The sequence below is a fragment of the Oryctolagus cuniculus genome, chromosome 18 (genome assembly GCF_964237555.1).
Source record: "Oryctolagus cuniculus chromosome 18, mOryCun1.1, whole genome shotgun sequence".
Taxonomy (NCBI): Eukaryota; Metazoa; Chordata; class Mammalia; order Lagomorpha; family Leporidae; genus Oryctolagus; species Oryctolagus cuniculus.
In genome coordinates this window covers 30,496,368-30,511,128 of record NC_091449.1, presented here as the reverse complement: position 1 = coordinate 30,511,128, position 14,761 = coordinate 30,496,368, and the positions used below count along the sequence as shown (strand labels likewise).

Here is a 14,761-nt window from a genome sequence, read left to right as displayed (position 1 = left end):
GGCGGGGGCAGGATGGGGCTTGCTGGGTCCTCTCACCTTGCCACTTCTCAGCCTGCGCGTCCTGTTTCCTTCTCTCCCCAAGTGTGGCAGGCTCCTCGGCTGTTTGCTCAGAGGCCCGGCAAAGTCAGGTTTTGCCTCTGGTCTTCTTATTCTTGTGTAACTGCTGCTCCCTGTCCTCACACTGTGTATGTGTGCTGCACCAGCTGGGGAGGTTTAGGGCCCCGGGGGACAGCCGCGGAGGTTGTCCTGCCTCTCTGCCCTCACTGTAGTAGGAGGCAAATCAAGCCAATTTTCCTTTGGCCAGAGGCCTGGGTATTATCTAAATGAGCCTGGCTGTCTCCGACACATGGAAAACTATTTTTAAATTAAATCAAGATGTACTTGATAGCTGGGTATTCAGTTGGGCCCTCATCTCAATTGTGAGTTCGAATGGAGGCTTATTCTGAATACCCTTCCTGCCTTCAATTTTTTAATCCTTCCACTGCCTCCCCTTAATGAACACATTGCTTTTTTTTTTTTTTTTTTTTTTTTTTTTGGACAGGCAGAGTTAGACAGTGAGAAAGAGAGACAGAGAGAAAGGTCTTCCTTCTGTTGGTTCACCCCGCAAATGGCTGCTACGGCCAGCGTGCTGCACTGATCTGAGATCTGAAGCCAGGAGCCAGGTGCTTCCTCCTGGTCTCCCATGAGGGTGCAGGGCCCAAGCACTTGGGCCATCCTCCACTGCCTTCCCGGGCCACAGCAGAGAGCTGGACTGGAAGAGGAGCAACCGGGACAGAATCCGGCGCCCCGACCGGGGCTAGAACCCCGTGTGCCGGCGCCACAGGCGGAGGATTAGCCAAGTGAGCCGCGGTGCAAGCCCAAACACATTGTTCTATACTCTGTGCAGAAGTGAGGGGGTTGCTTTTCTTCCGAACTCTCTTGGTTCTGGTTAGGCCTGCTTGGACCTTGTAAGTTTTTTCTTCTTTGTCTTGATGCCTGTTGGCAAACGTAGCTCCAAAATACTGACAGTCTTTTCTCTCTCCTGTAGACTCAGTGGCTTGTCCCCGTTTCTAGGGGAAACAGATGCAGAGACCATGAATTTCATTGTGAACTGCAGCTGGGATTTCGACGCTGAGACCTTTGAAGGGCTGTCGGAGGAGGCCAAGGACTTTGTTTCCCGGCTGCTGGTCAAAGAGAAGAGGTCTCTTTACAACTTGTCACTCATGCTCCATTCTGATGGCGACCCCTGGGCTGGGTGCTGGGCAGGACTGCTGAGGCCAACAGTCCTTTGTTCCTATGAAGGGAAGTAGTGTGCTACTTCTTTGGAACACTAAAGGGAGTAGACAAAGGGACAAAGGAAATTAATTTCCAGATAAATTGCTAGGATTGTAAAATGTAGGTAGAACTTCTAAAGGAGTGTATTTACGAATGATTCCTATTTCCAAGTTATCACTTATAAGAGGCTCATGTTGAAGAAAAATTTAGATGAGGTGCTGTCATTCTCTATAGTGAAATAAAGGGATTTTTCAAATGGGGAGACAGGACACGGGAGCGTCCATTCTAAGAGCGCACCACTGGATAGCTATGCGCTCCCACTTTTATTTAGAGGGTACCAGCAAGTCTACAAACCAGCAGGCACATAGGCAAGGTTATATACAACAACTTCAGGATTTGGGAAAGGGAATTCGGTCTGGTGGTCTAACATAGGGATTAGAGCTGTGTGGTAAATCTTCAGAGACAGGCCCATTTAGATGCTCCTGCAAATTTACAAATTCCTGAAAATACCCCTGGTACCAATTCATGTCCATTAGCCCCCTGCTGCTCCCACTGCCACATTCCTTTGTGTGTGCAGGGAGGTGCCATCCTCAGCCTGTTTTCTGCCTGAGCAGAAACTGCGGCCATGCCTCTAATTTCAGGGTGTGTGCCCTCCTGAAAAGCACTTATACAGCATCTCTACAGTGAAAGTCTGACTATCTCATCTCTTGGTGATGAAGGCTGCGTATTTCAGACACTAGAGTAGATGGAAAATAACCGAAGGCATTACTAACCCAGGAGTAAGGTGGAAGAATCCGGGCTCTAACACCGATCATAGGTCCCTGACATTCACAGTTTTGTTTCTGATTTGTGAAAGGTTGTGTGAGAGGAAACACGTTTCTAATCTGGGTGAATCATTTGACATCGTGGTCTAGAAGGAGAAATGAGCTTCTTTCAAGTCTCATCTTCTTTTTAAATTTTTTTTTTTGTTAAAGATTTATTTTATTTATTTGAAAGGCAGAGTGACAGGGCAGGGGTGGGAGAGAGACAGAGAGAGAGAAAGGTCTTTCATCCGCTGGTTCAGTCCACAAATGGCTGCAAGGCCAGAGCTAGGCTAAGCCAAAGCCAGGAGCCTGGAATTCTCTCTGGGTCTCCCACATGGGTGACAGGAGCCCAAACACTTGGGCCATCATCCATTGCTTTCCCAGGTACATCAGCAGGGAGCTGGATTAGAAGGGAGCAGCTGAAATTTCAACTAGTGCTCGTATGGGATCATGACAACACAGGAAGTGGCTTAACACTTAAGTATTTTTACTTATTTATTTATTTATTTTTTGACAGGCAGAGTTAGACAGTGAGAAGACAGAGAGAAAGGTCTTCCTTCTGTTGGTTCTCCCCCCCCCCCCCCAAATGGCCGCTATGGCCAGCATGCTGCGCTGATCCAAAGCCGGGAGCCAGGTGCTTCCTCCTGGTCTCCCATGCGTGTGCAGGGCCCAAGCACTTGGGCCATCCTCCACTGCCTTCCTGGGCCACAGCAGAGAGCTGGACTGGAAGAGGAGCAACCGGGACAGAATCCGGCGCCCTGACCAGGACTAGAACCCAGGGTGCCCATGCCGCAGGCAGAGGATTAGCCTAGTGAGCCGCAGCGCTGGCCTTACTTATTTATTTTTAATTATTTGAAAGGCAGAGAGACAGAGACAGAGAGAGCTTCCATTCACTAGGTCACTTCCCCAGATGTCTACAACAGCCAGGGCAGGGCCAAGCTGAAGCCAGGAGCCCAGAACTCAGTTTTCCATGTAGGTGGCAGGGACCCAAGTACTGAGCCATCACCAATGTCTCTAATTCACTCTCAAAATGGCCTCAACAGCTGGGAGTGGGCCAGGCTGAAGCCAGGAGCCAGGAGCTTCTTCTGAGTCTCCCACATGGGTGGCAGGGGCCCTGTGGCTTGGGCCATCTTCTACTGCTTTCCCAGGCACATTATCAGGGAGCTGGCTTGGAAGTGAAGCAGCTGGGACTGGAACATCCATATGGGATGCCGGCACTGCAGGTGGAGGCTTAACCTTCTATGCCACAGCGCAGGCCCCAAGTCTTCTGTTCTTAAGAGCAGATTCAGGCTGGCCGTCCTATGGCCTGCCTCCCTCTCCCAGCCCTGTCTGGGAAGTGGGAGACATTCCTTCTCTAGACATCAGGGAACACTTCACTGACAACTTTCTGGCACTTTTAAGGAAGGGGAACTTTTGATACAAGGAGTTTCCTTTCTGGTGCACAGCACGAATCTGCCTAAGTCATTAATCTCCATAGACTCAGGCTCCCTACCCAATTGAACAGATTTTTGGACAACTGGAAAAGGGCAAACCCCACTAAAAGCCTCAACTACTGTTTGATTTCACAGCTGCAGAATGAGTGCCACACAGTGCCTGAAACATGAGTGGCTCAATCATTTGCCTGCCAAAGCTTCCAAATTCAAAGTTCGTCTCAAATCCCAACTACTGCTGCAGAAGTACACGGCCCAGAGAAAATGGAAGGTATTTTGCTTTTCTTTTTGTACAGGCAATGCTTGTCTTAATATGCCTTTGAAAGAAAGAACTGTAGCTAAGTTTTTACTTACATTTTGGTTCTCAATAGGAAGATTATTTAGCGGGAAAAATCTCTCTCTTGCCAAAAACCGTTTAGCTCGATTTAAAAATGCCACAGACCAAAAATCACTGGCTTAGAGTGATGTTTGGTTTGTAGTCTCTTGTATTTGTCACTTGAAGTGGTGGAGTGGAGTTGAGCATATGTTCTCCATGGCAGTGCTGTTCAAGTTCCTGTTGTCGCCTGGGGCTGGATCACCCCACATTTCAGAAATGGGGGCTGGAAAGCCTTGCTAAGGTCTCCAAGTTCACGATTTTGTTTACAACAGAACTCTTTGGTACCTTGGACATAAAGCCTATCTTAGAAGCATATTCGTGGTGCTCAGACTCTCGCTGAAAACTAAAATGAAATTGTTTACCTAGGGAGGCAGTACACAGGATCCACATACATGTTCACAATAGCTCTGTATACACATTTCCTCCAACAGTCTGTGACACACTCTGGTATTTTCCATTTTATGACATTTAGTCTTACTAAGTAAAGTCCTGTTCACAACCCACAAATTTCATTTCATGACCAACTGGTGGCTATGAATCACAGTCTGAGAAACACTGTTGTAGGATGCTGTGTTTTTCACATAAAAGGGGCGTGATAGCATCTTCTCACTTCCTGTTTACCTCCCACTGCCCCAGAAATGCTACTGTTGTACTGTAATTGGTCTGGAAATTTGTTTGCCCCTTTGGGTGATTCGTTTTAAATGAAATCAAGTGGCAGACTTGCTTAAAACCTTTCATTGTTTCTTCCTAAAGCAACTGGTCTAACAGTACACTTTTTCTTTATTTTTTTCTCTTTTATCTCAAGAAACATTTCTACGTGGTGACTGCTGCCAACAGGCTAAGGAAATTTCCAACGTGTCCCTAATCTTCAACTCAGATGCTCCAACAGGCCTAGAAATTATCGAGGGCAGTGGTGAAGTGAAGAGATGACTTTACATAATCGGGCTTAAATATTGATTCCACTTATTTTGTAAAACAGATTATGACTGTGGCCTTCGTTGCAGATAGAAAGTGGCTGTAAGGAATGCACGCTGAGGGCTTTGGTTCTCCCTTGTAAGAGCCCTAAGTTTGAAATGCTGTGTTTACTTTCCAAGTACACCTATTTTTGGTGATAAGTAGGCATGCTTTAGATAGGTAGGAAAGTGGAGTTTAAATTATAAACTTACTGTGATTAAAGAACTTAGCAGGCTTTTCTGCAGGGGCACGCTATTCAGTATTATCTCTTCCAGCACAAGGAAGTCCTAGAATTTCGATTTGCTTAGGTGTGAACTGACATTTGCTTGTATTACCCTGCCCTAGTGTCAACCATTGTGGATTTAGGACAGTGATCCTTGAACTTGTTTAACTTAGGCTCCCTTTTGAGAATCAGCATCAATGTGCATCCTTTAATATTGTTTCACATTTCAAAATATATCCACTCTAAATGTGAGCAATTAGAATTAAAGGAAAATTTTAAACTCTATGTGCACCTGCTGCCTCCAACCAATTCTTCACCATGATGACTACTGTCGCTCCCCCTCTTCGTGGAGGAGCGACACAGGACCCTGCGCTGTTCTTTCGTCTGCTCGGCCCTCCCCGGGTTTGCTGCTGGTTCTTCCCGGGTTGGCTACTATCCCTTCCACCTCCGTGGAAGGGCAGTTCCCCCTGGCCGCATTCCCCACTTCCGCAGGGGAGCGGCACACCGCCGGCCGGCTCTCTGGGGGCTGCACGGGTTCCCTTAGATGTTCCCCATAGATGTTCCTGGTGCATGTCGTCTCTCCCCTCCTTTATAGTCCTCCTCCGCCAATCCCAACTCGGCTGAGTACGCTGCTCTCCAATCAGGAGCAAGTCCTACAGTTAATTGGTTGAACTGGAGGCAGCTGTGCGGAAGCTGTTTACTTCTCTCCCAGCGCCATATTGTGGGAGAGCAGATGCATAGAATAAGTCCTAATTCGAGTAACTTAGTCTAGTCAGGATTGCTCCCCACAGAGGGAGAGCAGATGCATAGAATAAGTCTTAATTCCAGTAACAGTATAGTCCGAGTTGCTCCCCACAGATCCCCCTTTCTTTTTATTTTTTGGCGTTGATACGCGCCTGTCTTCGGTGTCCCGCGGCACACACTCTGCTCTGCTTGCTAGAGTTGCCACAGGTTCTTACAAGTCCTATCAATCAGGCAAACCGAATCCGGGTCCTCTCTTCGCCATGTTGTGAGGAGGTTTTTAGGCGCTGATGCGTGCCTGTGTTCGGTGCCCTGCAGCGCATGCTCTGCTCTGCCTGCAGGGGCTTACAAGCCCTATCAGGCAAACCAAATCCAAGCCTTCTCATTGCCATATTGTGGGGGAGACTTATTAGTGTTGGTTCGTGCCTATCTTCGGTGACCTGCAGCTCATACTCTGGTCGAGCTGCTTGCTGGCGCTTACCGCCTTAATTAGGCAGACCGAATCCAAGCTTTCTCATTGTTGTATTGTGGGGAAGCCTTACTGATGTTAATTCGTGCCTGTCTTCGGTGACCTGCGGCGCATAAGCTGCTAGCCGCCCAGGTGCTCATCGCCTCACTTAATCAGGCAGACCGAATCCAAGCTCTCACATTGCAGTGTTGTAGGGAGGCCTTTCTATTTCTCTATTTCTCTATCTCCGGGCATTCCTATTTCTCCCATTTTACTTCTATCTTCCAGCATTCCTATTTCTCTCACTTTACTTCTAAAACTTCTGTTTCTCTTATCCCTGCGGCTTTCCGGCGGCGCTCGCCCCGAGGCTGCTTCTCGGCACCTCGCCCCGCGGCAGCTTCATGGCTCTGCGCGGCTTCCCGGCGCCTCGCCCCGCCGGCGCCCGCCCCGCGGCGGCTTCACGGCTCTGCGCGGCTTCCCGGCGCCTCGCCCCGCCGGCGCCCGCCCCGCGGCGGCTTCACGGCTCTGCGCGGCTTCCCGGCGCCTCGCCCCGCCGGCGGGTTCCCGGCTCTGCGCGCACGCTCCGCAGTCTCCACGCACTTCGCGCCCGCACCACGGCCTCGCGCCAGCCCCTGCGTTCCCCATCTATTCACGCCCCGTGCTCTCTCTGCACGCGGCGGCTTCCGCGAATGTTTCCGCCACCACCGGCATTCAGTCCAAGTTCCCCGGACTAACCTGGCGAATTCCAACCTGGCGGCCCACGTCTCTGCCTCTGGTTCCAGATCTTCGCCTCTTGCTCCCCGGGGTGACTTGAAGAATTCCAAGGTGGCTTATATCTCCGCCTCGGCCTGCACTCGCGGCTTCATCCTCCCTAACGTTTTTCTCTACCCGGTATGTTTCCTTAAGTTTTCTTCCAACAATATTCCTCTCATTTCTCCTGGCTACTCCCCACAGTCCGTATCCGAGTCCAAGCCTCCTCCAGGTTTCACTTTCGCTTTCAATCTCCTAGCTTCCCCGCCATAGTCCGCATCCGAGTCTATGAAAGCTTTCACTTTCGCTTTCAATCCTAACTTCTTTCCCACAGTCCGTATCCAAGTCTATGCCTAGGTTTTCAATAGCTTCTTCCGGCACCTTTCTCGTCCGGCTTTCCCCTAGGCTCTTCGCTAGTCTCTCTCTCCAGTATTTTCCTGCTTCTTCCCGTTTCTTCCCTCCTAAGTTTGCTATCCGTCCTAAGTTTTCTATCCGAGCTAGGTTTCCTATCCGTTCCAGGTATCCTATCCGAGTCACGGCACCATTATGTCGCTCCCCCTCTTCGTGGAGGAGCGACACAGGACCCTGCGCTGTTCTTTCGTCTGCTCGGCCCTCCCCGGGTTTGCTGCTGGTTCTTCCCGGGTTGGCTACTATCCCTTCCACCTCCGTGGAAGGGCAGTTCCCCCTGGCCGCATTCCCCACTTCCGCAGGGGAGCGGCACACCGCCGGCCGGCTCTCTGGGGGCTGCACGGGTTCCCTTAGATGTTCCCCATAGATGTTCCTGGTGCATGTCGTCTCTCCCCTCCTTTATAGTCCTCCTCCGCCAATCCCAACTCGGCTGAGTACGCTGCTCTCCAATCAGGAGCAAGTCCTACAGTTAATTGGTTGAACTGGAGGCAGCTGTGCGGAAGCTGTTTACTTCTCTCCCAGCGCCATATTGTGGGAGAGCAGATGCATAGAATAAGTCCTAATTCGAGTAACTTAGTCTAGTCAGGATTGCTCCCCACAGAGGGAGAGCAGATGCATAGAATAAGTCTTAATTCCAGTAACAGTATAGTCCGAGTTGCTCCCCACAGACTACCCCCCCCCCCCCCCCCGCCTTCTTGGTCACGAGCTTCCGGTCTTGCATGTTGTTGGGTGTGGGCCCAAATAAAAGTCATGTCCACACTTTTATCCAGCAATTCCATTTCTGGAAATGTACCCCTCAGTACTTGGACAAGTATAGAGATTTATGCAAAATGATGTTTCCTATAGCACTATTGCTAATGGCCCAGCAGAAATAATCAACATGTGCCTGTCAGCTTGGGCTTAGTTAAATTAATTTTGTTACATCCATGTAGTAGAATACCTTGCAGTGGTTAAAGATAGATCCAGATTTTGAAGGGCATTTTTTCATTATCAAAATGATAGAACATATATGTGGTATCATCCCATCTGTGCAGAAACATATGCTTCCATGTACATTAAAAATTCTAGGATATGCAGAAGAACAGTGGGGTATAAAAAGTGGGTGACTGGGAGAGAAAGAAAACCACTTTTCACTTCATAACTTTCTGAACCATTTGAATATTTTGTTTCTTTTTTAAATGAGCATGTACTGCTTTTATAATTAAAAATTAGCAACTCAGTGTCAAGTGTGGACTTTGTTTTGACCCTGATTTGAGCAAACAATAAAAAGATATTTTAGAAACAGTTTTCTGTTGTTAATAACAGGATATACAGACTGGGTAAATTATAAAGAAGTCCATTTTGGCTCCTGGTCCTAGTCCAGGATTGAGGGGCTGCACCTGGTGATGGCTATCTCATCAGCAGAGTCCCAAGCAGCTCAAAGGCAAGGGGCAAGGGGCAGTGGCAAGAGACAGCGGGTGTCAGGTGAGAACCCCTGGTGTCTTCCTACAAAGCTAGCAGTGTCAATCATGGTGCTGTACCTTGAGGACCTTGTCTAATCCTCATCCCTCCCACAGGCCACACCTCTAAACCCGAGTTAGGTTTCCATTTGCTCTGTTTTTTAAGTTTATTTTTTGAAAGGCGGAGAGAGAGAGAGAAAGAGAGAGAGAGAGACAGAGAGAGAGAGAATCTTGTATCTGCTAGTTCACTCCCCAAATGGCCGCAATAGCCAGGGCTGGGACAGGTTGAAGCCAGGAGCCAGAAATTCCATCTGGGTCTCCCATGTGGGTGCAGGGGCCCAAGCACTTGGGACATCTGCTGCTGCTTCACAGGTGCATTAGCAGAGAGCTGGATGGAGAGTGGAGCAGCCGGGACTCTAACCTGTGTTTGTATGGGATGCCAGTGTCTCAGGCGGCAGCCTAACCTACTGTGCCACAATGCCAGTCCCTCCATTCTCTTTTAAAAAACCAACTCAGATAGGTCAGTTTTAATAAGTTCTTCTATATACACATTTATTTGCTACTGAAAGTTGAAACATCACACCACAGTTCCCTTTTTTGCAATTCAAACATTTGAAAGCCGGAAAAATCTAATCATCTGCCCTAGTTAGTATGCTTTAGTCAAATAGCCTGCTTTCTTTACATTCCTTTCCTACAGTTGCTTTGCAGCTCAGCTTTGTTTGTTTGTTTGTTGACAGGCAGAGTTAGACAGTGAGAGAGAGAGAGAGAGAGAGAGAGAGAGAGAAAGGTCTTCCTTCTGTTGGTTCACCCGCCAAAATGGCTGCTACGGCTGGCATGCTGCGCTGATCCAAAGCCGGGAGCCAGGTGCTTCCTCCTGGTCTCCCATGCAGGTGCAGGGCCCAATCACTTGGGCCATCCTCCACTGCCTTCCCGGGCCACAGCAGAGAGCTGGACTGGAAGAGGAGCGACCGGGACAGAATCCGGCGCCCTGACCGGGACTAGAACCCAGGGTGCCCATGCCGCAGGCAGAGGATTAGCCTAGTGAGCCACGGCACTGGCCGCAGCTCAGTTCTTGGTGCAAGGTTTCATCTCATTGACTTCAGGCTTCTAAAACACATGGGAATACTTGAAATTTCTTGGTGCTTCTTCACTGGGTCAAATCGAAAAGAACTGAAGTATACTGGAAGTCATTCAAATACATTCAAACATTATATATAGATTCCATATAAATTATTGGTATCAAGTCAGGAAGAGAAAGGTTTCACAGAACTCATATCATAGGTTATCAAATACCAGGTCTATCTAAGCATAGAGTAGCTTTCTCTAATATATAAAATTACCAGCAAGAATAGAAATTTCTTGATTCACTCTGATCTCAACGACCAATGTCTTTTTCATTCTTTCTTGAGAATACTGTTCATTAAGAGGTGTCTGTGTGTGTGTTTTTTTTGTTTTTGTTTTTGTTTTTTTTTTAGGTTTGTTTATTTATTTGAAAGAGTTACAGAAAGGGAGAAAGTGTGCTTCCATCCCCTGGTTCACTCCCCAAATGGCAGCAACAGATAGGGCTGGGCCAGGCTGAAGCCAGGAGCCAGGAACTAGGAGCTTCTGGGTCTCCCATATGGGTTCAGGGGCCCAAGAACTTGGGTAATTTTCCACTACTTTCCCAGGTGCATTAGCAGGGAGCTGGATTGGAAGCAGAACACCTGGGACTGAAATTGGCACCTATGTGGGATGCCGGTGCTATTTTACCCAGTATGCCACAGCACCACCCCATCTTTCAATGTCCTTACTCCTCTCTTCCTCCTCCTGGCATCTGGATTTGTGTCTGTCAGGCTGTTGATATGGATCTTCTGGTACTGGGGAAGGGACTTTGGTAGTAGGGCTGAGTTAAGTCTTACGGCCCTTTGTTAACAGTTCTGGGCAGAGGGAATGAGAGGCTGCTGAATCCTGAGAATTTCCTTCAGTGGACATCCAAAAAGACCATGATGTCAAGGTTGTGGTAAAACTTTTGTGGCAGGTCCATAACATACTGGTTATAGCTCTTAGGTGTCTGGATCTCAGGGAAAGGTGTCTGAACTCAAGTTATCCAAGATAGTTTGAAAAGAAGGAACTAGCCCAGACAGACCCTGAAAAACCAGCTTCCAACATAGAGAAGTGAAATGAGTGCTTCATTCACTTAATAACAATGGCAATTAAAGTCCAACATGTTTAGAAGGGGATAAGTGATATAAATTCTCCATTCTGGAGACATATGGATATTTTAATTATCAATTTCACATCTGATGATAGAATGAATTATTATTAATTTTATGAGGTGTGATATGGTAATTTGGTTAAATGATTTCAGGGAAAATGGGAGGTATAGTTAGTTAAGCATGTGAGGAAAAATCTTACTAATTGTAGGGTCTGTTTGATTGGTATGGCTTCAAATATGAGGGTACTTGGAAAAGTTCATAGAAAATGGGATTTAAATGTGAGTTTATTTTGTTGTAATACACTTTCTTTCCTTTTGGAAGACCTTCTTTATTGAAAATAAATACAGGTGGCCGGCGCCGCGGCTCACTAGGCTAATCCTCTGCCTGCGGCATGGGCACCCTGGGTTCTAGTCCCGGTCGGGGCACCGGATTCTGTCCCGGTCGCTCCTCTTCCAGGCCAGCTCTCTGCTGTGGCCAGGGAGTGCAGAGGAGGATGGCCCAAGTGCTTGGGCCCTGCACCCCATGGGAGACCAGGAGAAGCACCTGGCTCCTGCCTTTGGATCAGCGCAGTGCACCAGCCGCAGAACGCTGGCTGCGGCGGCCATTGGAGAGTGAACCAACGGCAAAAGGAGGACCTTTCTCTCTGTCTCTCTCTCTTACTGTCCACTCTGCCTGTCAAAAAAAAATTAAATAAATACAGGATTTTTTTTAGTGCAATACAGTTTGAAGTTTTCAAAAAGCTCAGGGAAATGCATATTGAGAAAAAATTATGCATGTAGTTCAAAATTTTTTTGCACCAAAAATAAACTTTTCATTCCATTTCCCCATAGCTTTCCCAAGTTTTCCTTGGAAAACTATATTTGAAAACTTTCATAAAACAATTTTTAAAATCAGTTGAATAATCCATGAGGAGCTGTTAAAAACTATTTCCAAAGTGTTTTTACAGAGACAGACTCACGAAGTAGTAAGTAAGTTTCCATCACTGGCAGTGTGAATGTGCTAAAGTTGTAGAAAGAATTCGTGTCCTAGGAAGGCATTTGGACAATACCACTTTAAGGCAGGCAATTCCTCCACAAATTTAAGAAATAAGCATAGATCTACTACATTTCAAATAATTAACATAATTACCATTAGTTGTTTTAAAGTCATAAGGAAAAAGTCACAAACAGTATTTGTGTTTTTCTCAGCCCATATAGAAGACTCAGAAACTTCAGATTTCTTGGAATTGCATCAAAATAGTATAAAAATGGATATGCTTAATAAACTAAAAATGAAACAAAGAACTAATTGTAAGAGTTAAAAATATAAAATTCCTAGAAAATGTAGGGGGAAAGCTTCATGACTTTGGTTTGGTGATGATTTAGTGAATATTATAGCAAAAGCAGACAATAACAGTAAAAACAGATGAACTGGACATCAAAATGAAAAACTCCTGTGCATCAAAGGACATATCAAGAGGGAAAAAACAACTTAAGGCAGAAAAATTTGCTAATCACAGATCTGATAAGGATTAATCTCTAGAATATATAGAAAACTACAACTTGACAACAAAACCCAAACAACCCAATTAAAAAATGGGCTGAATTGATATTTCCCAAAGTAAATATGCAAATACCTGAAAAGATGGTCAACATAACTAAAAATTAGAGAAATGTCCTAACCACACCACCACCTCATATCCAATTAATATGGCTGTTAAAAAAATAAAAATCCAGAAAATAAATGTTGGCAAGGATGTGGAGAAATTGGAACACTTATAATCTGTTGCTGGGAATGTAACATAGTACAGCCACTATGGCTGGTATGGCATCTGTTTAAAAACAGAATTATTGTATGATCCATCATTTCAATTCTGGGTTTTCCCCCTACTCCTAAATTGAAAGCAGTGTCTCAGATGTTGTATATCCAAGTTCATAGCAACAGTACTCAAAACAACTAAAAGGAGTAATCAATCCATGTGTGCAATTGATGGATGGATGGATGGATGGATAAACAAAATGTGGGACTATATATATAAAACAATATTATTCAGTCATGAAAAGAGGAGATCTTCCATTCACTAACTCCCCAAATGGCTGCAAGCCAGGAGCTGGGAGCTTCATCTGGGTCTCCCACAAAGGTGCAGGGGCCCAAGCACTTGGGCCATCTTCTGCTGCTTTCCCAGGCCCACTAGCTGGAAGCTGGATTGGAATAGCCAGGACTTGAAACAGCATCCATATAGGATGCCAGCATCACAGGCAGCGGCTTAACCCTTTTAAGCCCCAGTGCTAGCCCCAACATGGATGAACTTTTAAAGACATTAAGTAAGCCAGTCTCAAAGAAATACTGTATGATTCCATTATATGGAATATCTAGCCAAAGTCAGAGACAGAAAGAATGGTAGTTGCCAGTGTTTAGGAAGAGAGAGGAATGGGGAATTGTTCAATGGGTAATATTCTGGAGGTTGGCTGCAACACAATGTCATTATTTGCTACTAAGCTGCAGCACACACAAGAAATTTTAAGTGGGTGGTGTTTGGCACAGTGGTCTGTGTCAGAGTGCCTGGGTTCAATTTACAACTTAGCTTTCAGTTAATGTGCACCAGCAGGTTGGTTTAGGTGCTTGGGTCTCTGCCACCTATGTGGAAAAGATCGATTGAGGAGCTCCTGGCTTCAACTGATCTCAGCCCCTGCTGTTACGGGCGTTTGGGGAGTAAACCAGAAGATGGAAAGTCTGTCTTCCTTTAAAAAAATTAAAACAAATAAAAAGGAAAGTGAAAAAAATTAAGGTGGTAAGTCTTGTATGTATTTTATTAAATCAGAAAAAGTGGAGGGACAGATATTTGGCCCAAGTGGTTAAGATGCCACTTGGGACACCCACATCCCATAATAGTACCTGGGTTTAAGTCCTGGCTCTGCTCCCGGTTCTGAGTCCAGCTTTCTGCTAATGAGCACTCTGGGAGGCAGCAGGTCATGGCTCAAGTAGTTGGGTCCCTGCTTCCTATGTGAGAGACCTATGTTAATTTCTTAGTTCTGTTTTTAGCTGAGCCCAGCTCCAGCGCTTGCGAGAATTTAGGGAGTGAATCAGCAAATGGAAGACCTGTTTCTCACTCACTCTCTGCCTTTCAAATACATAATAAATAAAAATACTTTAAGACAGTGAGCGTGCTTAATTTTACATTGTGAAGAGTATATTGATTTGACTCAAAACTAATCAAAATCTTGGCACCAAATATAAACAAATTACCTTTTTTTTTTTAAAAAAAAATTTATTTGAAAGTCAGAGTTACACAGAAAGAGGAGGAGAGGCAGAGAGAGAGGTCTTCCATCTACTGGTTCACTCCCCAGTTGGCCACAATGGCCAGAGCTGGGCCAATCTGAAGTCAGGAGCCAGAAGCAGGGGCCCAAGCACTTGGGCCATCTTCTACTGCTTTCCCAGGCTATAGCAGAGAGCTGGATGGGAAGTGGAGCAGCTGGAACTTGAACCAGAGCCCATTTGGGATGCCACTATCACAGGTGGTTGCTTTACCTATTACACCACAGTACCGGCCCTGACCTACTTCTTAAAATAAATGAGTCATTTACCCATTCTAGATCAAAGTGGTAGCCAAAACTGCTATTTAGTGAATGTCTTGTCATGCACTTCAAATATAACCTTTAATCCCCACAAGTCAGATATAAATGAGTAAACTGAGGCTAAAGGAAGTTCTGAGATTGTCTGAGGAGAAATGTCAGCCTGAATTTCAAACCAAGTGTGTATGG

The 14,761-nt window shown here is 46.3% G+C and overlaps 1 protein-coding gene across 8 annotated transcripts in view; it reads left to right on the top strand.

Moving 5' to 3' along the window:
• Positions 1-5,325, top strand: part of MYLK3 (myosin light chain kinase 3) — a 69,071-nt gene extending 63,746 nt beyond the window's left edge. For all 8 annotated transcript variants that reach the window (XM_008248379.4, XM_051833905.2, XM_008248380.4 and 5 more), the window contains 3 exons: positions 1,028-1,180; positions 3,626-3,758; positions 4,669-5,325. In XM_008248379.4, coding sequence (XP_008246601.1) covers positions 1,028-1,180; positions 3,626-3,758; positions 4,669-4,728 — 346 coding nt within the window. In that variant the 3' untranslated portion in view covers positions 4,729-5,325. The remainder of the gene's footprint in view (positions 1-1,027; positions 1,181-3,625; positions 3,759-4,668) is intronic.
• Positions 5,326-14,761: the final 9,436 nt, after the last annotated feature.